Source organism: Melozone crissalis, unplaced genomic scaffold, assembly GCF_028551555.1.
Source record: "Melozone crissalis strain CALT ecotype California unplaced genomic scaffold, PUWL_Pcris_2 ptg000016l_1, whole genome shotgun sequence".
NCBI lineage: Eukaryota > Metazoa > Chordata > Aves > Passeriformes > Passerellidae > Melozone > Melozone crissalis.
Genome location: NW_026535794.1, coordinates 8,052,430 through 8,077,870, shown reverse-complemented (window position 1 = coordinate 8,077,870; position 25,441 = coordinate 8,052,430). Strand labels below are relative to the sequence as shown.

General features: G+C 43.5%; 1 protein-coding gene across 3 annotated transcripts in view; it reads right to left on the bottom strand.

Annotated features, from left to right (window-relative positions):
• Positions 1-25,441, bottom strand: part of DPP6 (dipeptidyl peptidase like 6) — a 515,287-nt gene that overhangs the window by 271,503 nt on the left and 218,343 nt on the right. Inside the window, exon 1 of one of the 3 annotated variants that reach the window (XM_054273202.1) lies at positions 156-597. The exons of the other annotated variants lie outside the window; for them this stretch is intronic. Coding sequence (XP_054129177.1) covers positions 156-212 — 57 coding nt within the window. The 5' untranslated portion in view covers positions 213-597. Of the gene's footprint in view, positions 1-155; positions 598-25,441 lie in introns of those variants that run through there. 3 annotated transcript variants of the gene reach the window in all.

Sequence of the window (25,441 nt, the reverse complement as noted above, 5' to 3'; positions counted from 1 at the left end):
ACTTCCCTCCTGCCACTGCCTGGTGACTCAGTTGACAATTTTAAGAACACACACCAAAAAGATTATTTTTAAAAATCATAGCAATCACACGAGAAACACAAAGCTACACATTGCAAATCTGTATCTGTTTGAAATTGAGGAAAATAAGTATTTACCTGGTCTTGCTGTTGGGCTTGTTTCCCTGATGCATTTTGCTCCTTGGCTGTAGTCATGCTCACCTATTTGTGCCCACTGCAGTGGCAAACAGGATTTTACTCTGTGTGTGTGTGTGTGTGTAAGCTTGTCTGTGTGTTCAGACATACACGCACACACACACACACACACAAAGACTAAAGGGATACGGATGAGTAACTAGTCCATCACTTAATCACCAGCTGAGAAATTTCCCACCCCCACAAAAAGAAATAAATAAAAATGCAATGTAAAAAAGCACTAGTCTGGCTGTCTTCCCCCTTGAGCCTCTGAAATAAAAGCAGAAGCAGGAGCAGAGAGAAGGATGCTGTGGGGGCTTCTTCAATTAGCAACAGCCTCTGCAATCGTCACAGAAACAATGATAACTGCTTGGCAACCAGCAACTGGCAGCTCGGAGCCGGAGGCAGCGATGTGGTCCTCGCTCCCTCCCCACCTCCACGGCGGCCGCCCGCGCCTTGCGCATGCACCGGGGCTGCCGGTGCCATCGCCGGGCTGTGCACGGCCGGCCCTGCTCCATCCCCCTCCCGGAGCGGCGACAGCGGGGCCGCGGGCCCGTCCTTCATCCCCCGGGGGCCACTGTCCCATCCTGCATCCCCCGTCCTTCATCCCCCGGGGGCCGCTGTCCCATCCTGCATCCCCCGTCCTTCATCCCCCGGGGGCCGCTGTCCCATCCTGCATCCCTCGCGGGGCCGCTGCCCCATCTTGCATCCCCCATCCTTCATCCCCCGGGGGCCGCTGCCCCATCCTGCATCTCCCGGGGGCCGCTGTCCCATCCTGCATCCCTCGCGGGGCCGCTGCCCCATCTTGCATCCCCCATCCTTCATCCCCCGGGGGCCGCTGCCCCATCCTGCATCCTTGCGGAGCCGCTGCCCCATCCTGTATCCCCTGAGGGCCACTGCCCCGTCCCGCATCTCCGCGGGGCCGCGCACCCGCGGAGTTTCTGGCAGGCGCGCTCCCGTCTTCTCGCAACTTACAGAGGCTCCGTCAGTGCCCGGCTCTGAAGCAGAGCCATGCCAAGCAGAGCCGTGCCCAGGGCAGCTCCTGCCCAGCAGAGCCGTGCCCAGGGCAGAGCTGCCCAGCAGAGCCGTGCCCAGGGCAGCTCCTGCCCAGCTGCCAGCGCGGCTCCCGGGGATGCAGCGCGCTGCCAGGGTACCCAGCGATGGGACCGACGCTCCGGGGAGCTGCCCCTACACTGCCGAAGGGTGAAACGTGGCCCCCAGCCTCCCCCAGCCCCCTCCATGTCCCCGATGTGCCGGGGGCCACCGTGCTGTGGTGGCTGCCATGTAGGTCACGTTGCAGGGTGACACACGGGCACGCGTTGCCTGCTGCAGCTCGCTCCCTGCAGCCTCTCTGCCATAGCAGAGATCGCTCCGGCACACCGGAGCTGGCAAAGAGGGCTCCCGAGCCCGCTCGCCCACCTGGCTGCCAGCACGGGGTGACACGGGATGTGCCGAGCACGGGGCACAGAGCCAGGGCCACGCTCCGGGAAGGAGCCCTGGCATGGGTGGGCGAAACTCAGAGCAGCACAGTTCGGTGTTTGCTCGGGACTGATGGAGCCCTCACTCACCCCAACACCTGGTGACACGAAAATGCCACTTTTGCTGCCTCTCCCATCTTGTACCTCCTACCCAGCACAGCCGGGATGGAGGCCAGAGCTGAGCTCAGGGCTGTTGTAGTGCTGTGCAAAGATAAATGTTCCCTCACTCACGTGGTGCTGGGATCTCGGCTGAGCCTGCTAAGGAAAGGGAACATCACAGTGTTTATCTGACAGGGAAGTGATTATGCCTCGTTTGATACCCAATTTTACAGCATGGATTTATTACACAAGGTCACATTCACCAACATCACTGCAGTCAATGTCTCCTTACACCTGGGATAATTTTGATCCTTGTTTCAGAAACAGACCAACACCAACCCAAGTTTCTCTAAAGATATTTAAAAGTCACCACTCAGACTCCCTAACTGTTTCTGCATTTTCACCATTACAACCACAGGAGTTCATAGGAACCATGGCATAAAAGATCTGCAACCCAGAATTGTGCTGGTAGTAAACTGGACAACCTTGCCTTTTCCCAGGTGCCACAATCCAGGCAACAGCTCATTTAAAAAATAAGTGAATAGCACCTCTCTAACAAGAAACAATAATTTGCATTCAAATCTAACAGTCTGTGTTGATTTCTTGCTGAATTATACTCTGACACAGTCCTAGCTTACATTGCAATTCCATCCCTTTAGTCCCCATAGTTTAAGTCACAGTATTTTCTAAATGTTTACTGTGAGGTTGTTACTCATACATTTTTCCCCAGCCATCAGAACAAAATTGTTTTCAAGGTTTTATATAAGTGGATCAGTTTGAATTTTCCAATTGGCTTGGTCTACTTTTCTACCTGTTGTGAGTGGTAATGAAGGCTTGCTTTACTCCACACTTCTGCTATTTTTCTTTCCAAGAGGAATTCAAATGAAACAAAACTGTATTTGGAATCGGTGTGTTGGTTTTGGGGTTTCTTTTTGGTTGTGGGATTTTTGTTATTTAGTTGGTTGTTTTATTTTACTCCTTCACTGTTCATGCTGGAAATTTCTACAAAACAGATCCCTTTTTAAAACATGGGCCATTCACTGTGTCCCTGACCCCCCTACACTGGCAATCCCTAAACTTAATTGCACTGCATGCCCTCCCCCTGCAGATTCAATTCTTTCACAGTTAACAACTTAGAACACAGTTTTAACTGTTGTTCTGGAAATGGCCACTCTCCCTCACAATGTAGATTTTTTTTCCCCACTGAGCTTGCTGTTGGACACAGAAGAAGTTAATTGCGCTAATTAGTCCGGCAGTTAGCAATGCAAATGCACGTGGCTGGGCCTCATTACAGGGGTGCATTAGGAGGCTGCTGTTCTGGCGCAGCCACCCCAGTGTTTCTGAAATCCTTGATCTCCCTGCCCGGCGGTCACCCCTTGTCACCCCTGACCGGGGCAGGCTGTCCCATCCCTCAGGTGGCCACCAGCTGCTCGCTGCCTGAGGATGTGGCAGTGACATCCTCAAGCTCTCTGTCACCTCCTGCCTCCATCAAAGGGGTTCTGAGCTTGCCAAACACCTCCTGGGGAGACACTGGAGGAGCAGCAGTGGCCACTGCCATTCAGAAGTGATTATTAGTCACAGGCAGAGAATGATCTCCTCACACAGCAGCAGGGTGAGGCTGTCCCTCCTGATCTCTGGGCAGTGTTAGGGCACCAATGCCATTGCTTGGCTGAGTCATCACTGATGAAGGATTAGCACAGCCCTATCAAAGGACAAGAATCTGCCCCTGCCAAAGCCAGCAGGCAGAAGGATGGGTCCCAAACAGCCCCATTTGGGTCATGGCAGGAGGCGCTGGCAGACAAGGACCCTGGGAGTGCAACCTTCCCATCCATCCCTCCCCACAGCATCCCAGCTGATCACCAGGACACAGGGAGCAGGTTGCGTCTCCCTGTCAGGGTCAAATATACAACAGGCTCTTCAACCTCTACCACCCACACCTGAAACATGTTTGTCTCCACTCCCTGCCCATGCCATGGGAAGGTGTCAATCTCCAGACTCACTCCCTGCCCACACAAACTGCATCTCTGTCATGAGCATCCTCCATCAATCCATGTGGTCTGCACCGTGCCACCACTGGGACAGCTCAGGAGCCCACTCTGAGCACAGACAGCTCTCCCCATTAACCAAGATGCACATTCAAAATGCCAGCTACAATCACATGAATGCCATCCCCAGGCTTGGCAGCAGGACAGAGCCAGCTCCCTCCCATCAGGAGGGGAACCAGCAACAGGTGAAAAGAGCTGTTCCAGCTTCTCCACTCATCTTCACCCAGAGTGCTTGCTTCAACAAAATCATGCAGCACTGCAGTAATACAGATAATTTTTAATTACCTTGTAACAAATTAGTCACACATGTCCTGGAGCATTTTCTGTTAGAAGGAAAGCGCTTCACTCTCCTGAGACTGGCAGGAACAAGACTGTGGCCTGGGATCATTCTTAAAATTCTCCTTGGAGTTCATAAAGTCACCACAAAGCTTCTTCCTGCTCAAAGATTGTTGAAAACCTTGAACACTGCAAAGAGGAATTAATGTTCCAGTGGTTCTGGAGGATAAGGTGGAACAAAAGCTCAAACTGTCATCACCACAAAGACTTGTGAACTCCTAGGAGCTAAGCACACAACCTTTTTTTATGATGAAGCAACACTTGATAGCAAAAGGAGCAGTTTGTTACTGCTGCCAAACATTTTTTAGCAGATCAGGGTGCAAGGCCATCCTTGATTCTGCCCTTCCCTGGCAGCAGAGGTGTCTGGATACAGAGCAGCTCCTTTATGGGAAGCAGCAATGGGCTCTCAGGAGTCTGCAGAGCATTCCTGATCCCTGTGAGTTACAGAGGCCAGAGCCACCAGCAGCTGAGCTCACAGTGAGCCCTGCAGCTGCCCACATCTGTTCCAGGGAGCACAGACTAGAGCAGGGATAAGCAGCAGCAGCAGGTACATTTATTGGATGCAGAACCCTTCTGCTCCATTGAAACCTGGGGTTTTAGTTGTACCACACCTTTATTCATCCTTTATTCACCTTTTATTGCCACAGCAAGGAAGTTGAAGCCAGTGGGCAAAGTGGGTAGAAATTAATTCTACTTGATTAACCATACATTGGATCAGTCTGCTAATGTACTCCTTTCTCCAGATAATGACCAGATCCCATGGAGAGCTACATATCTGAAATTTTGGGGGGGTCTACGCCATTAGTGCCATTAGTACCATTAGTATTTGGGGTGCAGTAATGTGTTGCCTCCAGCAGAACACACCACACAATGTGGTTTTGGACAACCAGCCCCTCTGGGCTTCTTACTTGCTGACACCTCCCACTGGATTGGCTAATTTGCTCTCAGTTGAGGAAGGACACAATGCCCAGGAAAGATCATGGCAAGACAAAAACCCACTCATAGGTATGTTACAAAGGAAAAGGTGTAAGGGCTACAGGTTTTTAGAACAGTTTTATAGGTAGCAGATGTTTTAAAGACAGCTCAGGAAGAGAGACAGACTGACAGTACAGGCACGCACTATGAGAAAGGGGAGATAAACCTTTAAAAATGTTGCAGCAATGGATTTTTGCATTCATTCATTGGAATGCTGGTCAATACTGGCCCACAGGATGGAAGGGGAGCAGTGCTCAGTGTGTGTTGGTGCTGCTGTCCAAGGTGTGGAAGCAGCAGGGTGGGGACACAAGGCCTGAACAATGCTCTTCTAACCCCAGCAGCATACTCCAGAAAAGGTAAATCTCCACTGATAAAAATACTGATGAAAGTACCTTTGACTGATAAAATACATTTGGTGCCTTATTGCACCACCATTCCAATTTCATAGAGAAATTCCAAGAGGAACAAGAGGGAAGAGTCCATCAAAATAAAAATGGCCATGGTCCCAAGATGTGCCAAGGCATGATGCTGACCAGTTTCCCCCTCCTCAGTCCCAGTGCCAACATCTCATCCCCACACAAAGCAATGGCACAGCCCCTCTCCTTCTGCACCTGCATGGCTCAGATGCAGTGAGTGACAGGGGGCTGCGCCTCCTCTGCAGATCCCTCTGGAGGTCAAGGGCTCCTCACACAGAAGATACAAAAGAACAGTTTTAAACCCATGAGGTCTGCATGGTTAGAAGCTCTTTTTACAGGAGTTTGTGCTTTAGATGCTTCAGAAGCAGGCAGACATCCTGGCTGTTCATTCTGAAGATTTCTGTTCTGTGCTCATCTGAATGAGCTTCGGAGAGGGAGAATTTAATTTTGTTTTGTTCAGAAAGCACATTTTGTGCCCTGCCCCTCTCCAAGAATGTGACAACACTTATATCACATTATTGCACAGCAACGTCCCCAGTTGGAATTTGGAATTGGAAACACTTAGTGGGAGATCAGCTGACATCAGCCCTACTCCTACAAAGGCTGCAGAGCATCTCTATTGCCTACACACCATCCCCAGCACTGCTTGTCACAATAGTTCCTATTAGAAGACCAAAAAACCATTTTAAGTCTTGCTCCAAGTTAATCCCTAGCTTTGGCAAGATTTCTCTGTTTGTCAATGGACATCCCAAAACTAATTTTATTATAAAAGAAAGGAAAACCTTTGGCCTTTAAGGAGATGTACTAATTAGCTTTATCTTGCATCAGCCCTGCTACTGTTGCCCCTCTCTGGTTGTCTCCAATGTGTTGGTTCTACCAAGGATCAGTCATGGGAGGGTCTCTGTGTCCAGAGGAACTTTCAGAGGCTCCACTGAGGACCTCTCTGTCTTGGGGATCCATTCAGATGGATGATTTTCCTGATTTCAGAGGTTCTGTGAAAGGACTAACAGATTATGAATACAGTTACAGTTAAAAATACATCACATTTCCATTACGCATGACCAAAGCCATTAAGAAAGCATGACCAAAATCATTAAGAAAGCAATCTGGTGTGCTATTTTCATTTAGCAGATCAAATCCAGTTTATTCAGTCAATGCCATTAATTAGTCATTTGCATGAATATCTGTTCCTACAGGGGATACACTTCAAAATGTTCCCACAAGTATGAGAACTCCTGCTATCTGAGACAGCAGGTGTGTGGCAGCAGGGGACACAGGGACAATGGGAATTGCAAGAACAACTTGTGTGTCTGCATAAAAGTCCTGTGGCGTTGTTACCATTTGTCCATTACCAAAGCCTCACTAAGTTGCCTTTTTTTAAAAATATTTTTTTAATCTTGAGCAGGAGAAGGAGGTTTAAAATTATTATAATGGGTTGATTTGAAGCACTGTATTCTGCTGCTTCCCATTTCCTGCTGCCGCTCCGAGTTCCAGGACCCCACAGTTCATGATAAACAAATAAGACAACACAGGGCATGCAAGCTGTGAAGAAGTCTGCTCTTTCATGCACAGCTAGAGCTGTTTTGCATAGCACTTTCCTGCCTGGATTGGAGTGTGTCTCTGGGGAACACAGCAGGCAGGTACTTGTGCTCTTCTCACTTCAGGATTCCGCACCCACTTTGGTTTGCCTCCCCTAAAGATCAAGTGTGACAGTCAGACTTTTCTATTGAAGTAGTTACTGTTCAAAAACATTACTTTGAATAAACTGTGGGGTTATTTTTTGAGCCGGTGTATATATTTTAATACATCATCCCAGTCTCAAAGGCAGGGGATGAGCAGTGTCACAATTGTTTGACTCTGTTATCCCTGCAAGGAATACAGACCCTGCTGCTGGCTTTTCTCTGCCCCTCTGCCTGCTCCTGCTGCTGTAACCTTGGCAGCTGCAATGCAACAGATGCCTCTTTCTCACTTGTTTATCCGTGTGAGAGAGACTTCTGAGGCCCCAGCTTCATTGCCAGCTGTGAATGGTTTCCAAATTGCTTTTGCAAAGTTTGCTTCCTCACAGTCTGGCTCAGTGTTCCTGCTCCCTGTGCTCTTAGGGATCAATATTCACTGACATTTTCCCCCCATAGCTCCTGGTTATTTCTAGGTAGCGTCTGAATTCCTTCCTTATTGACTCAGTGTGCGTTCTTTTTAACTGTTGTTTTAGGAATGGAAGAATTTATTTCTCAGCTCTTTTTCCTTCCCCCTTCGCTTCCCTTCCCTTCCCTTCCCTTCCCTTCCCTTCCCTTCCCGTTTTACTGAATAGCCACAACGTATATTTTGGAACTGAAATATCCAGGTGAGAAAATGTAAAAGACATCACCAGGGATGAGAAACTACCTCCCAAATCACTGAGAATCAAGCAGAGAATCCCCATGTTCACAACAGCTGCAAACACATTAGGCTGTTTAGCAGCCTACTGCTTGGAAAAGAGGAAGCCTCATCTTCATTTTTAGCTCCAAAGTGATTTATAGGATGAATAAATGATCTGCATATAAGATGATGACTGGTTTAAATGTAAATGTTGTGAAAGACTTCTTATGTAAGCACATACATTGCCTGAGAGATCCTTGTACATAAAAGCCGCAGCTGGAGCAAGTGGCTTTTTAAGCATTTGTTTTATGAAGTACACTTTTCATCACAATGGTTGTTATTTTTCATTTACTTTTATATCAGCTTTAACAAAAAAACAAAAAATCAAAAAATACTTGAACTCACAACATGAACCACACACTTTTAATAGTGAGGCTATGGAAAATTGTCACAGAGATATTTTATGAAAAATCCTTTCCTTAGGATTTTTCCTCCTGAGAAGCTGAGAGGCCTCAGAAACAAAATCTGCTACTGCGGAATGCAACAGGTGGATCTGTGATTGGTCTCATGTGGTTGTTTCTGATTAATGGCCAATCACAGTCCAGCTGGCTCAGACTCTGTCCGAGCCACAAACCTTTGTTATTATTCTTTCTTTTTCTGTTTTTAGCTAGCCTTCTGAGGAAATCCTTCTTTCTATTCTTTTAGTATAGTTTTAATGTAATATATATCATAAAATAATAAATCAAGCCTTCTGAAACATGGAGTCAGATCCTCATCTCTTCCCTCATCCCCTGTGAACACCATCATACAAAATAATGACACTGTTAAATGGCTGAGCAAAACACATATTCATCCTAAAGATGTCTCATACATGAAAGTTGTACCAAGATAATCCCTGAAGTCTCACAGGTGATGGAGGCATAAAGACCAAACAACCTCAGTTTCTGAACATAAAAATGTGGATCCTGCAGGCTGGGCAGGCTGAGCCCACCTTTGGCCATTTGGAGAGGATTTCCTCAGACCTTCCATCACCTGTAGCAGAGGCTGTGACCACGGGGCCCTGAGGAGTGGTGACCCACTGAACACCATGTTAGCCTCAAAACTTCTCTCAACCATTCCCAAACAACACCACAAGGTGCAAAGATGTCACCTCTGCCACCTGCCCTGCTGTTTTCTCTGGTGTTCAGTCCCTCACAGGAGCTGGATGGGTTGTGGTGACCACTGCCCTCAGTTTCTGGTGGGGGCTATGATGGCTGTGAGGATTTGTAAGCTGGTGTGGTTTTTATCAAGTGTTTCTCGACTTCTTGGTATTAAATCTGTTGTGGTGAGCATATGTTGCTGCATTCCTGCTAGTTCTGTGGTAGATAAGCTTTTCCTCCAACCTAAAATAACCTCCTCAAGAGTCTGAACAATGAAAACACTGCCAACACTTGTCTTCTCTAAAAGAGGCACAAAGGGACCCAAAGCCCTTCCTGTCTGCTTCACATCTTTATTTTTGGAGGAGGCAAACCCACAATGTTTTCAGATCTCTGTTCTCAAGTCTGAAAGTGGAAGGAAGAGGCAGAAAACAACACTTGGGCAAAACTCCACTGAGCAGATAAAACAAGTAATGCACAGATTCATGTCACCTCACTCAGTTTCCCCCTGTGTGCCTCAGTACCCACCCTGCATTCACCTTCCTGGATTGCAGGTCTTGCACACTACATGTACTTATCCCAGAGGACACACAAAACTGTTACTGGTACGTTGAAAGCCCTCTATTGGAAATGCAATTTATGGAAAATGGGCCAATTGGAAAGGTCTACTCAGAACCCCAACACAGAGGTACAAGTGTGTGTTTGCTAAAATAGATAAAGGAGGTGAACAGAATTGGCTTGTTACTACTGTAACCTCAAGAGTTTCTCCTGTTGTGATGAAGCAAACAGAAGCCAGAACAATGCCTTGCTTCAATTTTTTTAAAAACTGACCATCACTTTTGATGTGCCATTTCTACCACCTTAAAGAGCTTTCATTTTCACAAGCATGCTAGTATTATGTCATTGGTTTAACTGCCTCAGAGAGGAACTCTTCAGCTCTGAGGACACTGCACCAAACCAGATTCCCAGCTCACTTGTAGCCAGATGACACAGTAAAGAAAGTGGAAACCTCACAGCATAATGTACAAACACATGCAGTACATAACTGCCCAAATAGAAACCTAAATAGAATAAATAATTCAAGTAGTGTGGTGGTGAAGTCCTGTTCTCATGTATTTATTAGATCTAGCTGTAGAACAAGAAAATTAATGCAGAAGAGAGGCATAACATCTATATATGCTGTACATCTTAGAGTAGAACAGCAGGGCTCTGGGCACAGCAAAAGACCTCTAAAAGGGGAAAAGATATCCATTACTTAGCCTTGATAATGTTCATTAATTACAGAGACTCAGCAGGTATTCAGCAATGCCACCTTGGGCACTCAGGTGGGGCTGGAGCAGGGGCAGATTGACAGCCCCTGATGTCCTGCTGGCAGAGGGGGTGAAGCCCTCACATTGCCACTTTAATTTACAAAGGGTGCCTCACCCTTGTCCCTACTGGAAACAGGGGTGAGTCTTTAAAAGGCTGTGACTGCCAGTGGCACAAGAGCAGCAGCAGAGATGGGATGTCCAAAATGTACAGGAAACATAAAAAAGTCTCTTGCCAAAAGTGTCTCTCTCACTCCCCGTGCCTTCCCATCAGAGGGATTGGTTCCTTTGGGGTCTGACAGCCAGGCTGAGGCACAGGGAGTGGCTCTGGATGTCTGAGTGCTGCTGAAGGGTGCTAGGAGTGCTGAGCAACACTCACTGGGGGACTGAGGACCTCTGTTTAACTCACTGGGACTCAGGATTTGAGATTGCTCCAACCCAGTTTACAGAGCTTCACATTTATTTATGAATATGAATAAAATATGATACAGCCTCCCCAAAACATTGCACAGGTACTCTGATGTTGAATTGTTCCTCACTCAGGGTCACCAAATGTTGAATTTGCAGCCAGTCCTGACATGGGAAGAGATGAGAATCTTGACTCCATGTTTCAGAAGGCTGATTTATTATTTTAGGATAGATATTACATTCAAAGAAAATGATATATTAAAACTATAATAAAAGAATAGAAGAAAGGATTTAATCAGAAGGCTAGCAAAGAAAGGAATAGAATGATAATAAAATCTTGTGACTGACCAGAGAGTCCGAGCCAGCTGGCTGTGATTCGCCATGAATTAAAAACAACCACATAAGACCAATCACAGATCCACCTGTTGCATTCCACAGCAGCAGATAATTATTGTTTACATTTCATTTCTGAGGCCCCTCAGCTTCTCAGGAGAGAAGATCCTAGCAAAAGGATTTTTCATAAAATATGTCTGTGACACTCTGATGTATTTAATCATAATTTCCCACACTCAACCCAAAACAAGAACTGTGTCCTTTCTATAACACTCACTAGTGGGCTTGTCTCCATCACAGTTTTCCCTACATTATTGTTTGATTTGGTATGTCTGACCCTCTGATTTTACCATATTCTGAAGAGAGAAAAGTAGAAATAATGACACAAACATTTCAAAGTAGCCTACAGTGAGCCTCTGAATTCTTGCACAAAAAGATTCTTTGATTTAGTTTGGAAAATAGCACAAAGAAGGGAAGTTTAGGTATTTTGACACTAACAGAAAGTTCCGTAACAAGTTTACGCAAAGCTATGCAGGAATGTAGACTTTTCACCCCGAACATAAAACCCTTGGGAAATCACACAAGTATGAAATGTGAGCTAGAGTGTGAGAGAGCAAACCAGAGTGAGCCATTTTCTTGTCACAGATAATTAATGCATGTCTCATTTACATACCTCTCAAATTTCATGTAACTGCACATATGAAATATCCCCATCATGTGTGCACACATAAAAATCAGCCCACAAAGAGACAAAAACTGAGCCCACTCCTGTCCCAGCTTGCTGTGATCCTGCCCTGGTTACAAGAGGAGACGCAGGAGCACTGAGAACCCACCCAGCAGGGTGGGCAGCAGGAGACCAGTGCCATGTGCTCAGATCAGGCTTTGCTGTGAACAGTGTGTCCTGAAAAACCCTGGGTCAGTGCCCAGCTCTACCTGTGGAGTATCTGCAAAGTGTTACCTTAGGAAAACTCACCAAGTTTCACATTCATGCATGAACTTATGCTAGAAAAAAGTTGCATCACCCATCACTGCATTCTCTGTTGAGCAAATCAGAATTTTTGAAACAAGAAGGGGCAGATTTCATCAGTCCTGAGAACACTATCAGCCCTTTATTGCAAATATTACCCAAAGACATCTTTTTGGACATATTTTCCAGGGATAATAAGGCAGCTTAGGGCTTATATTTATTCATGGAATCAGCAGTCTTTTCATCTCTATTGTTCATCTCGGTAGGTCAAGATTTCGACTGGTGTGGGAAGTGACTGCAGGATGGGATGTTTAGAGGCTTAATCTGCAAGAGCCTGAAATAATAGAAATAGAAGTTGGCCAGCATTAAAATAAATAAATAAATAAATAAATAAATAAATAAATAAATAAATAAATAACATTTCTATCTGCCTTATGGAGCAATCCAGAGCACCAAGTTAACTAATTCTCACCCTGAGTTGCATTTTGGTGACACCAGAACAAGCAGTAGCTATTCTGAGAGGATTAATATGAGCAGAAAATGAAGAGATTGATGGGCAAGGTATCTGAGCTCAGCATGAAAGGAAAACTCTTGTACAAAGCTTTAATAGACATCATTCTTCAGAAGCACCTGCACTGATCACTTCACCCCTTCCAGCAGTCAAAGAAAAGTCAAAGTACATGGGAAAACTCTAAGCAATGGATCAGGCTTTTAATTATGTCCAGAAATGAAGAGACAAGATTTCCAAAATAGATAAATCTCTTTCCAACCTTTTCCCCTCTTCATAGATGCCAGAGACAGGCTGCATGTGATTAAAAGCTACAAAAATAGCAGTTACAGTCTTTCAAGGATGTTTTCAATTGGCATTTTCTTTCAACTGATTTCACTTCAGATAATATTGACAGCAGGATGCCACAGACCTGATTAAACAGTTCATCTTAACCATTGAGTGCCAGCCTCAGATTGTTGGTTCAGCTTTGTGGTAGTGGTAGAAGGCAAATAAATATTCACTTACAGTCCACCCAGCACTACATTTTAATATTTTCTTATCAAGTGGTCCATTAGGATGGCATGAATTGCAATAAAATGAACACTTTTTCTATCTCACTGTTAACTCTGCAGTCTCACATTCCTTGATACAGACACATTCCCCAGCAACACAGAAGATTCAGACAGCTGCCTCAGAGAAACCTGTTCTGAAGATTTAATTTTCTCCCCAGTAATAATATGGTTTGTTAACAGAAGTTTATGCAAACACAGATGGTAGAATAAGCCCTTGTGATGCAGGTAGGCCTTTGCTGAAAGAGTAGAGCTCTCACTGAATTGTGGAACATGATACCAGAACACCTCTTCACTTTGACTCTCCTCCCATGAGGAAAAGGTGTAGTTAATTTGTTTGGGATTAATCCTTTTCTGGGGATACAGAAACTTAAGCATATTCATCAGATTTTGCACTGTAAATGAGGTTTAAATTTCTATAATCAGAGATAATTGATTGCAAAGAAGTCTGACAGAGCTTCCACCCTGGCAAAATCCTGCACATCTTCTCCCAGGCACTGAAGCTCCTTGATGTTACTCTGCCTCTGTGAAGTGGCTCAGAGTGGCTCTAAGTGCAAGGCACATCAATTTGGAAGCCTCCTTATACAGTCAGAGAAAGTGCAATTCCAACAGTTAAAATGAACACCCATTTTTTGTGTGCTGAAGTCAAAACCCAAAAAAGCATCTCTTCATAGAATAGTCCTGTGGTGTGGTTGTATGCAATCAATACAGCCACCATATAAGATCATTGTAATGAAAATGAAAATTTTCTAAATGAAAATTTAGAATTTTTCTTTTAATACAGTATTTGTATCACAACAGCACCAAGGAGCTGCACTGCTGAGGGCTCCCTGTGCTTTGGGCAAGAGGAGTTTTCAACAGAACAACAGACCCTGCAGAAAATGCCTTCCATTCCAAACAAGAATATTTTGCATCCCCTTCCACAGCACTCTGCTGCCCACTCCTGAAGAGACTACTTTACTATCAGTGACTTTCTCTCTCCACACAGGGCAGAAATTTCCTTGTCCAGTCCTCACTTCTGAGGCACCCTGCAGAAGATTCTTTCCATGTGTGCAGCATTGCATCTCTGTACCCTTCCTGCATACACAAAGAGTGAGTGGTTCACATTCAGCAGCTTTTGGGATGTTACACCTCAGTTTGGGTTGAGCAAGGATTTAAAATGTGCAGTTCCCTGCACAGGTGGAGCTCATTGGCAGGTGAGATTTGATGGAACCTGCACCAAACTCAGCGTTCTGTTTCCACTTTCAGTGCTGGGCTTGGACACCAAGACCACAACCTTGCTGGGGGCTGAACCTGGTATTTACCCTGCAGCTCAGAATTACCAAAATGTGCAACTTTGTGCTACAATTCAAAGTTCAGGGCTTATTTCCTTTCACTCAATGCACATCTAAAAATCATTCATGAATAAGACTCCTGATCCTGCCCAGAGGGATGTGGTGGTGTATTTATAGCCCAGAATCCATTACAGTTAATACTGCACTATTTACACTCATCTGCCATAAATCTAATACTGTTGTTATGGCTGTCCTGCTTAATGTACTCCAGGAATGCTCTTCAAGCCAGTATCAATTATATTTGCAAATAAACTAATGCTTTGGGTTAAACAAAGTGAAAACATTCTTCCTCTGAGAAATTTAGTACTTTGTATCTGCATCTATTCCAAGTGAATCTTGTTTTTTATTCAATTAAGCACCACAGATGACAACAATGATCCAGAGAACATTAAATGAAAACATTGATTCTGCAATTATAACATTGGATGAGCCATGAACTGCTACCAATAACATAATCCTGACACATCAAACCCAATTACAACTTCAAAATAGTACTTTTATTTTACAGTAATTATTTGATATAATTTTCAGCTTGACTCTTTTATCACTGGTGTTTTCACCAAGCTGTCTCTAATTTAAAAGCTGGTATTTTGTGACCTCAGCCTAAATATCTGGGACATAAACTATCAGGTAGCACAAATGTTATGGAATGTGTTCTTATCCTGTTCCTCTTTGACATTGCTGTTTTCAAGATTAGATTGTGCAGGCACATCAAGCCAGAGCCTTTGCACCAAACCCAGACATTCATTTTCCTTTGTCTTTTGCAACCCAGCAGGTCCCTGATGATGGTCTGGACAGGCCAGGCTTGAACCTTACTGGAGTTAGGAGAGTCTGCAAAGGGAAGGTCTTTGACACCTTTCCCTTCTGCATTAAATAAACCAACCAACCCCAATGAAAACCCAGATCCAGAGGTTTGCAAATGAGACACAGGAATAAAGAATTCCCAATCTTGTGCCACCATGGACTGATACAACACAAACTTTTTGCAATGTAGGGTCTCATAATGAGTGAGACTTTATCAAACATCCATCCCTGCCTCAGTATAATGGTTTAAAAGCCAATATCTATTCTCATTATATCCATAGCACAGCCCTTAAAATGTCACTTTTCCCTTACAGACCAGGAGACTTTGCAGCAACCTTCTTTATAATTATGTTTATTATCAGCATCAATTTCCATTTCTCCAGGCACCCAGAAGAACAGCAGATGCCTTTCAACATTTACAAGGCAAACTGGCAATAATTGCTTTCCCCACTATGGAAACTCCATCAGTGCTGGGGTGATGTCAGGCACAGCAAAACCTAATGATAGGAATAGCAAACACTAAGGAATAGCACCAGCCTCATTTTTCCAGGATTCCCTTCAGCTATTGATCCCTTACTCGGGATTAAAATATATCTGCAAAGAAGGGAAGTATTTATGATAAAGGATAGCGCAGACAAGCATGTTTGGAGAGGCTGCCAGAAGGTACAACTAAATCTTCAGGAAAGACTCGTGTGTGGAGATTTCTTTAGAGTCCTCACACAGTGAGGCATGTGAGAAGCCCAAATTCCATTAAAAAAGAAGAGAAAAATCAATTTCTGGCCTTCCTGAAGAAAGGGGAAAGACTGACTTCATTAACACAAAGTGCAAAACCCAGTAGAGAGAAAAAGAGGCCTGAAAATATCCTTTTAAAATGCCAGCACTCTTTCTCTTTATTTTAAATGCTGATAAATTTTTCTTTTTAGTATGGATTATTACTTCTTGCACATTCAGGTCTGACAGTACAGCAGCTCATTCACCTAAACATTTAGCAAACTTGACAGTATTTAGCTCTAATAACTTGAGAGCCTGAGAAAGCACAGGAACATCATCATTTCATGCATCAGATCTGTTTAAGAACAGATACAAAGTACTGTTCACAGGCCGGAACAGAAACAATATTGTCCCAGCAGTAAAACCACAGAATGGAAAAATCATGGAAATATTACCCCTTTTTTAAGTTCCACGAAAAAAAAAAATCAAGAAGAGCAAGCGAAGAGGGTTTTGGTCATGCTGATTTAGCTAGTGAAACTCTAAAGGCAAAATAGAAGTTTAATGCAGGGTAATGAAATTGTACATTTTACATTTTCTTCTCAGCTTGAAGAAGACCTCCTGGTTAAAAGTGAATTTTAAATAGTTTCCAATATGTAAAATTTAAAGGCTTTTTGTGGTTTTGTAGTTAGTTGTGCTGTTGTTATCTGTGATAAAGCGACACTAAATGGCCTGAGTGCATCAGTCTGGCAAATGTAATGAAATTGGAGCCTGCAAGTGCAGCCACCTTATATGTGAGGCCATTTCTGAATGAAGGACATATTTGCAGCAGCAAGCAAGATCAAAAGCACAAAACACATTACATTGGATCAAGTTAATGATCAGTTTAATACAGCTTGTATTATGACAGCCAGAATCAGCCAGATTAAACTACAAAAATACTTTCACAAACCTGCTCAAAGGCACAAATTTTCTGTTATTAGTATTCCTCCCAAAAGCTCTTTTTATATATTTCTAATCTTCATGCTGATGATTGTGAATGCTTTTTGTTCATGTAAATACAGGAGCACAGAGAAGACCTGACTAGAAATACAAATGGGTGAATTCAATGTGCAGAAAACATAATTAATTCCAGGAAGTGTAAAAAACAGGAAGGATTCTGTGCTTCCAGTTTAGCTTTTATCTTCATCCCCCATACTTAAATTTTAATTTATGTTGTGGAGCTTGACTATCCCTCCTGAAAGGTACCTCTGCTAATCAAAACAACAGTAGAACTCTTAGTTTTGTTTTGTTTCCATATTCATCCCAAACCTGTGAGAATTAATCTCTCATGGAACTTGTTGTCACAAAATGAGTTGTGTGAAAATAATATCTGTGTGTTCAATTTTAACTCAAATATTAGAAATGTGGGACTTATTGTCTGTTCAGAAGCTTTTATTTTATCTTCCCTGGACCATGCCTTGCAGCAGGACTTCAAGAGACACAGGGAAATATTTGGGGGGTTGGTAAGGACAACTATTTAACAGGAATCTGGGTGGGGAATCTCATGGCTCTGCTTTCTGCTACCCTGGTTTCTTCCTCTCTGCAGCTTCTTGTGCATCAATGACCATGAGCATTTGCATGTGAGGAAGGGGAAAAGATGTACTGATAATCTGTTTAGTCCCATTCCATTCCTTCTACTGTGAGAAAAAAGGGCTCCAAAACTGAGGATTCCTGGCAGGACACCTTTGATGCCATCCTTGTGGTCTCCTTTCCAAAAATAAATAACACCACTGTTTAAGAATTCTCCAGTTAGTAAGATTTACTTGAGCCTCTAAATATACTCATCAGACACATCTGAGCCCAGCCCTGCATGCAACATTCCCAGGGAAACCACAGTGCTTACTTATACAATTATATAATTACATTATAATTACCCTCTGTATTATCCCCTGCCCCATTTTTAACACATTTCAACATCTTGTAGGCATTTTGTTAATTCCCTTTTTATTTTTTTTCCCTGAGTCCTGCTAAGCTCCTGGCCTCAGTGATGTATTGTGGTGATGTAGCTCCAGAGGTGCACTGTCATCCAAGCAATTACTCTTGTCCATTATCAACTAATTTCCATTGTCTGTAGGAAAACTCAAGGTCACACTCTTGCACTGCAGCTTTGGGCTGATCACCCAAAAGAATATGCCACTAATAATTACTATTTCAATGCTCCAACAGATGAATAGCAAGCACATTAACAGTGGTTCAGCTGTGAAGATTATGCTGGAGGAGGAGATTACCACAACGCTGGATCCCTGAAGGTGCTGAGTACTCACAGTTCCTGTTTGAATTCCTGTTGGGTCAGTGCAAGGGTCTGGCAGGGTAGGATGCAGCACAGGTAGATATGGGAGGTGTTCTCCTTTTGCACCACGGGACTAAACTGGTGTTGAAATAAAAATCTCACCTGCAAGACACCTGCTACTGCTTTAGTCTGCAAAAGAAGATAGGACACCCCTAGAAATAAATACACCCCTAGAATAAAGAGAAAAGTGGGGAGGGGGAAAAAATTACCCCTTTGCATATCTACTGCCCCACAGAGACACAGAGGTTCAATTTAATGCTGACCTATATCACTTTGGAAGGTGAAGAGACAAGGAAAACATCACACACAGGAAAGAGATGGACAGCTGCCCATTGCTGTTGCTTTGAGAGCTCCTATTAAATTTGCATTGCTCCCAGATGATGGAAGGAAGGAATGATGAATTTGAATCCATGTTCTCAGGAGGCTAATTTATTATTTTATGATACTTTATTATATTAAATAGTAATAAACTACACTATACTAAAGAATACAGAAAGAATACTTACAGAAGGCTAAAAAGATAATAATGAAAACTTGCGACACCTTCCAGAGTCCTGAAACAACTTGGCCCTGATTGGCCAATGAGTGAAAACAACTCACACCAGAAACCAATGAAACAATATCCAAACACATTCCACCTGAGCAAAACAAAGGAAAAGCAAATGAGATAAGAATTGTTTTCATTTTTCTCTGAGGCTTCTCAGCTTCTCAGGAAAAATCCTGGAGAAAGGGATTTTTCAGAAAATGTCAATGTAATTAGCTCCCATCTCCAGCCAGGAGCAGGAATTCTCTTTGGGGAAGGAGCCCAGCACAGAGAGAAATGTTGAAAATATCACACTGCATTCTTCATTCTTTTCTAATAAATATTTGCTGACATGGCATTCAGCTGTGCTGGAAACAATCTAGTTTGCCATCATTAATACTTTATGAGGCCAATCCTCACCCCTGACAGAGCTGAGCTCCTTTCAATCAGAATGGTGCCTGAGGGGCAGCCCCTGCCAGCCATGGACACGAAGTTTTGTACAGCCTAAAGACTTGCACAGCCTTGAATGGCTTATGGTGGTTCTGCCCCTCACTGCACCGGTACTTTGGCACAAGGAAGCACAAGGTTTCCCCCTTTTTCTTCTGCATTTTAAGTCTAAAGATCAAAACAAGGAAAATGTTGCACAAGGATGTCTAACCCGATGCAAATAGATCGTGCACAATGTATGTTTGCTCTGTTATCCCTCTGCAGTGTTACTGACACTATTTGTCCTCCCTGAGCTAATTTTTAGTCATTTTCAGGAGATAATGTGCATTCCTTAAGCAGATCAATATTTTGCATGCTATGCTTTCAGAAAAGTCAGATAAACTATGGACTTTGTTTGACATTTGTCTTCTGGCACAATAATGTGTTTCAGAAAGTCAAGTGAATTGATAAGCCAAGAACTCCCTAAGTCCAAGCAAAATATCCTCTGTCAGTCATACTCTCACCAAAGTGTTGCTTTGGCTCTGGATTTTTCAGGAGCATTGCTTATATATAGCAACCACATCAGCCATGCTGCCCAATCCTCCCCAGTCACCCCATCCTTGGAGAGGGATCAAAAAAAAATCTGCCAAAGCTTTCAATTCCACTTGCTACTCCCATCTCAGTTCTCAGATGTAACTCATCTGGATCCCATGCCTTGACAATTTTTAACAGCTCTAATTGCCTAACTATCTGCTCTGGCATAATCATAAAACCTTTTAGCATTTCATCTTGCCCCCAGGAAAATGTATTCTAGTCTCTGATGTGACCTTCAGCTTTTTCTCTAAATACTAATAGCACAGAACCCATGGAGGCTTTTTGCCATGACAATCTCATCTGTCATTCCCTACTCATGTCTCTGAGTGCCCTCATTGACCTCAACATTCCCACATTTTTTCTGTAATATTTAAGGACATTGCTGCTGTTTACCCATAAGCCAGTTACTGTCTAGCAGGCCTAGTTAAATTTTTCAATGCCTTTTTCTATTTTCTAGGCAGTTTTTTTAAAGGAAAGTCATAATTAAACATTCCCTCAATCTATTCACATGCACACAACTATGCATTTGGGAATAGGTTTTAGATGCATTCTGCTTTAGATAGGTAACTTTATTTAAACCTCCAGCACATTGGGACACTCACAAAAAGAAGGGAAGAAAGAATTAAAAAAAAAAAAAACCCTCAAGTTTTTACATCCAGATCTTTGAGGGTTTGATACATCTGATCCTTGAATTCATCTCTGTTTGCAGAGGGGACTCAGGGGGTGAAACATTGGAGGGAGTCTGCTCTCAGCAGAGACCCTTAGGGCCACACTCTCATTCCTGTTGAGCTTCCTTCTATGCCACTCTTCTCAGAACAACATAAGGGGAGGTAAAATAAATTAAAATAAGAATGAGGATGGCACCCCTTATCTTCTGTCTTTCCCAGAAATTCTGCTTCTCCTTGGTATTTTTCCTCCACACACTACAAATTTTTCTAACCACCAGGCTGAACTATTCACCACATGGGATCAGCTCAAACACCTTATGGCTGGTGACAATTTCCCCATTCTCAAATGCATTTTCACAAACATCTTCCCTTTTACCGTGTTGGTACCTCTGTTTTCTCTGCTGAAATCTACAGCCATAGGCTGCTCTATCCCTTAGGTTAATCAGCCGCTCCAGGACATTTCAATTCAGGGTCATTAACCACTCCTCCTTCATCTTCACCACAGGTTTTGTGTATATTTAAACATCTCCTTGGTAGTGAAGCACACAGACCCGTAGCAGTCAAACAGAGGGGAAAGATTTCTGTGTCCCATGTGTGTCTGAGCAGCTCCTTGAACAATCCAAATAGGCATCATCAGAATCATAGAATCAACACAGAATCATAGAATCTGATTCCAACAATCGAGGGCTTGTGTTGGAAGGGACCACAAAGATCATCTGGTTCCACCCTCTGCCATGGGCAGGGACCCCCTCCACTAGACCAGGTTGCTCAAAGCCTCACCCAATCTGGTCTTGAACACTTTCAGAGATGCGAATTTCTTCTTCATATCTAATCTAAATCTACCCTCCTTCAGCATAAAGCCATCCCCCCTTGTCCTCTGCCCTTTGAAAAGGCCCCTTTAGGGCTCTCTTGCAGGCCCTCTTTGGGTACTTGGCCTACAAATCTACTTTTCTCATAAAATGCCCTCAAGTAGCCAAGTTTATTTAAGCATATTCCCTTCCTCCCCTCCACCCAAACACATTAATTTGTCTTAGCAGAGATTAAGTTAACTCCATTATCTGTGAGTGTTTCTAATCTCCATGTCCCTTTGTAGTCTTTTTCTTTCTTGCCTATTACTCACAGTTCCTCCCTATACAGAACCACACACAAATTCATTAACAGACTGTTTACTCCCTCTTCAGGATCATTAAATGGAGATGCTAAATGAGACCTGACCTAACACAGCTGCACTAAGCATCTCCTTGTAAACAGAGACTTTCCCATTTATCAAAAACTCTGCAGTTTAAATTTTCAGTCCACAAAAAGTGGTTTATATTGAGGCAATCTCTAAAAGTTTTCAAATTCAGACTTGACTCATTATTTTACCCTGACTGAAGTTAGTAATAAAAGACCCTTAACTCAAACAACAGTTCTTCAAGGCATTAAACTGGTGTCTGAGGAAGCTCTCTCCAAACCTTTATGAAAAGCTGAATACATTTATGGAATCATAAAACAAAACTGGAAATGTGTGTTGTCTTCAGTTGGAGCCAATGTGTGCACCAGCCACAGCCAGCCCTGGGCTGCTGAAGGACTCACATTAATTGGAAGGAGCCCAGAAGAGGCTCACAATTGTCCAAAAACGCATCATATCTGAGGGAAGACTTGAAATCATTCAGATGGTTTAATTTAGAGAGGCAGATGGAGATGTAACATCTCTCAGGAATGGTGTCGGTATAATTAAACTCACCTTCGGACACAAGGGTGAACTAGATGACCTTTAGAGATCCTTTCCATTCCTATTTTCTCTGATGCCTTGATTGGGGAGGTTGTCTGCCCAAATTTCTCTCACAGACATCAGCCATCACAGCAGAAGCCCTGCAGCCCTGAGCCTTGTATTCTGCACCCCAAATGCACCCACAGCTGTTCCAGGACTGCATCTCCCCCCAGACCCCTTGGTTGAGGCACTGGCTGCTCAGTGTCCTGCCAAATCCTCATTTCAAGGTGGGAAATCCAGCAAGGGCTGTAAGGAAGGTAAACACTGGAATTGTTGCACATCAGGACACCAAGGTCATGGGGAAAGCCTCTTGTGGTGCATCAGAGAAGATCTGAGCTCTGGATGCTCCCCTGGGTCACCCACCAGCCAGAAATTCACGTTGGGAAGATGTGTCTGGGAAGCTGCTGGCAGTGCTGCTGTCTGTTCCAGCATTCAGGCTGCCCTTCCCTGAAGCAGGATGTCCCTCAAGTCCTGCTGCAGTTATCTTACTGGCATTTTTCACACTTCTAACCACCCTCTTGGCCTTTCTAATGAAGAGATCCTCAGCACGATTTATCACAAGAGGTCACTTGCATCAAAGCACTTGTCTCTAGTCTTTATTTCTGCTAATACTTAGAGAAAAATATCTTCCCTCTGTTTTTCTCTTCCTTAACAAACAAGGACATGAATCATTTCCCATTTATCACTTAACCATCACACTTGGTCTCCACAAACCCTTCCTAGCCACTCCCAAAATGCTGGTGAGTGAACATGTATCTTCCTACATCCATCTCCATCTCCAAACCAGCTGCTTTTTATGCTCTCCTTCATTTGTGAATTTGCACAATCCATTTACAAATAGAAATACTTTAACTGTGTTAATGCTGACATGTTTTCTTTCATGCCCATAGTCTGCAGATTAAATCTGCTGCTTAATTAATTTGCACTCAGAGTTCCCATCTCTCCTTCCCTCTGACCAATGCTTCTGCTCTGCCTTGTGCTCCCTGCTGCACTCACCACATCCTCCCCAGCTTCCCTGGGGTTATTAATTGTTCCTTTTTCCCAGGCAAAGTCTGCGTACAGCTGGACAAAACTTCTCCCATTTAGAAACAATTGTCAGCTCAGGCATTTGGAAGGAGGGATATTTGGTTTTAATCAGGTACTTTGGGTAACTTTGTGCATCTCTCGTTTGATCATCAAAAGGGAAAAGCTACCTGTGTTTTCTTTTTAAAAGCTCTGTTTGACAGCTGGTTGTGTAACACAGCCCAGAGGGCAGATGAAACTCTTGGTGAAACACACAGAATCTTTTCTTTGATCACAGAGCTCCGTGTAAACATTTTCCCTCCATTCCCTCTGCTCATTTACCTACAACCCACGCTCTCACCCCTCACCCTCCAGCTCCCTGCAGCTCTCCTGCTGCCCTGGCTCTGTGCAGAACCTCATCCCCCCTGTGTCCCCAGGCCAGGCAAGTCAAGCCACCCCACGTTTCAAAGGAAAAGCTGAGATTATTGCCAGTTTTCCATTCTACCCAGCAGTTTGGCTCCTGCTGACCCAGACAGCCCAGAGCCTCCCCCGCGTTGTGCAGCTGGGAAGGCAGAAATGCTCATAAGGCACCAGGGGAGTTGAATTCTCTGCAAAAATACATCCCTTACAACACCCTGCTGGCTGCTAATGACAGCACAGCTCCCTCCACCACCAAGAGACACGGGAGAGGAGTGTGCATGAAAAGCTGATTGTGTCAAGCCTCAAACAGAGCAATGCCTCTTGTTGTCTGTTTTCCCACCTGCAGCCAGGCATTGCTGGCTCTGAGCTAGTGGAGCATCAGTAAAGGAGGTTACATTTGCAATTACCATGTGAGAAGCGACCCACATATAGGAAAAAACACTAGCATTGAATAATTACAGACAGAAGGCAATGGGTGGAGGAGTGCCCTGTGCCAATTTTGCAAGGAGAAGGTGAGCCAGGTACTCCCTTTTGCTTGAAAAACATAGGATTAAAAAATAGGGGGGGAAAAGCCTTTTTGGTTCTTTTTCCCCATACCAAATAATATGCAAAATAATGCTTATTCCTATTCTGAAACACTGTTCCCTGCTGGAGAAGCAGGATCCTGGACTTGCCACATTACATTACTGCCATCATGTTAAGGTCCATGGAGAGCAGGCTGAGCTCCCACAAATCATGGGCTGGACACTGCCCAAACAGAATTCCATGGCCACAAAAGTTGATAACCAACCCCTGCCAGAGCCTCACACAGTGCTGAGGAGCTACCCAAGGCTCACATTTTGTACCACAGGAAACACCAGGAAAGAAATTACATTTGGTATTCAAAGGCAAGGCTAAGACCACTGTGGAGATTTTGGCAACTGTCCTTATCCTAAATATAAATAAATATAAATATATGAATATATATCTATATTTATAGATATAAATACAGATAAATAGTCACATATAAAATATAAATATAAATATAATATAAATATAAATATAAATATAAATATAAATGTAAATATAAATGTAAATATAAATGTAAATGTAAATATATGTATACACAGTTATAAATATTTATATATCTACATACACACAATACATGAAATTTTCTGTAGTTCTGTAGACTTATGCTACAGAATGTTTGTACATCTAGGTACAACAGCTCAGTGTGCCATCTGTATAAATGTCTGCTGCATCCATGGCTACAGCCTGGCTGTCCTCTACACCAGGTATTTAATTAAATGCTAGTACTCAGGAAAGGCTGAGCAAGAGTCTGAACAACCAGGCAGCAAAAGCAAGCAATGAGGTAGAGAATGGATTATCCACATCCCAACACACAGCAGACTATTTACTAGATTTTATTTTTCTGCAGTAAAAATACTGCATTTCATAAAATTACTTGAGTTACAGGAAATGAAACAGATGAAAAAACCAGACTCAAAACTTGAATATAGCTGGGTAATATCTTAGATGAAATCAATTTGCAGAGACTGTGAAAAATGAAGAATGGGATTATAATGGATTATTTTAGTACAAGCTTTTGATGTTTTGTGTAAATGTTTTTTGTATTTTTGTTCCTCAAGAGAGATGTTTAATGACAACTGCTGAAAATCTATAAGATGCAGTACTTATGAGCACCATGGAGCTGCCTTGAAGTTGTGAGTGAAATTGCATGCAGAGGATAAATATATGTTCAGCAGCAGGAGAACTACCAACAGAAAAAACCA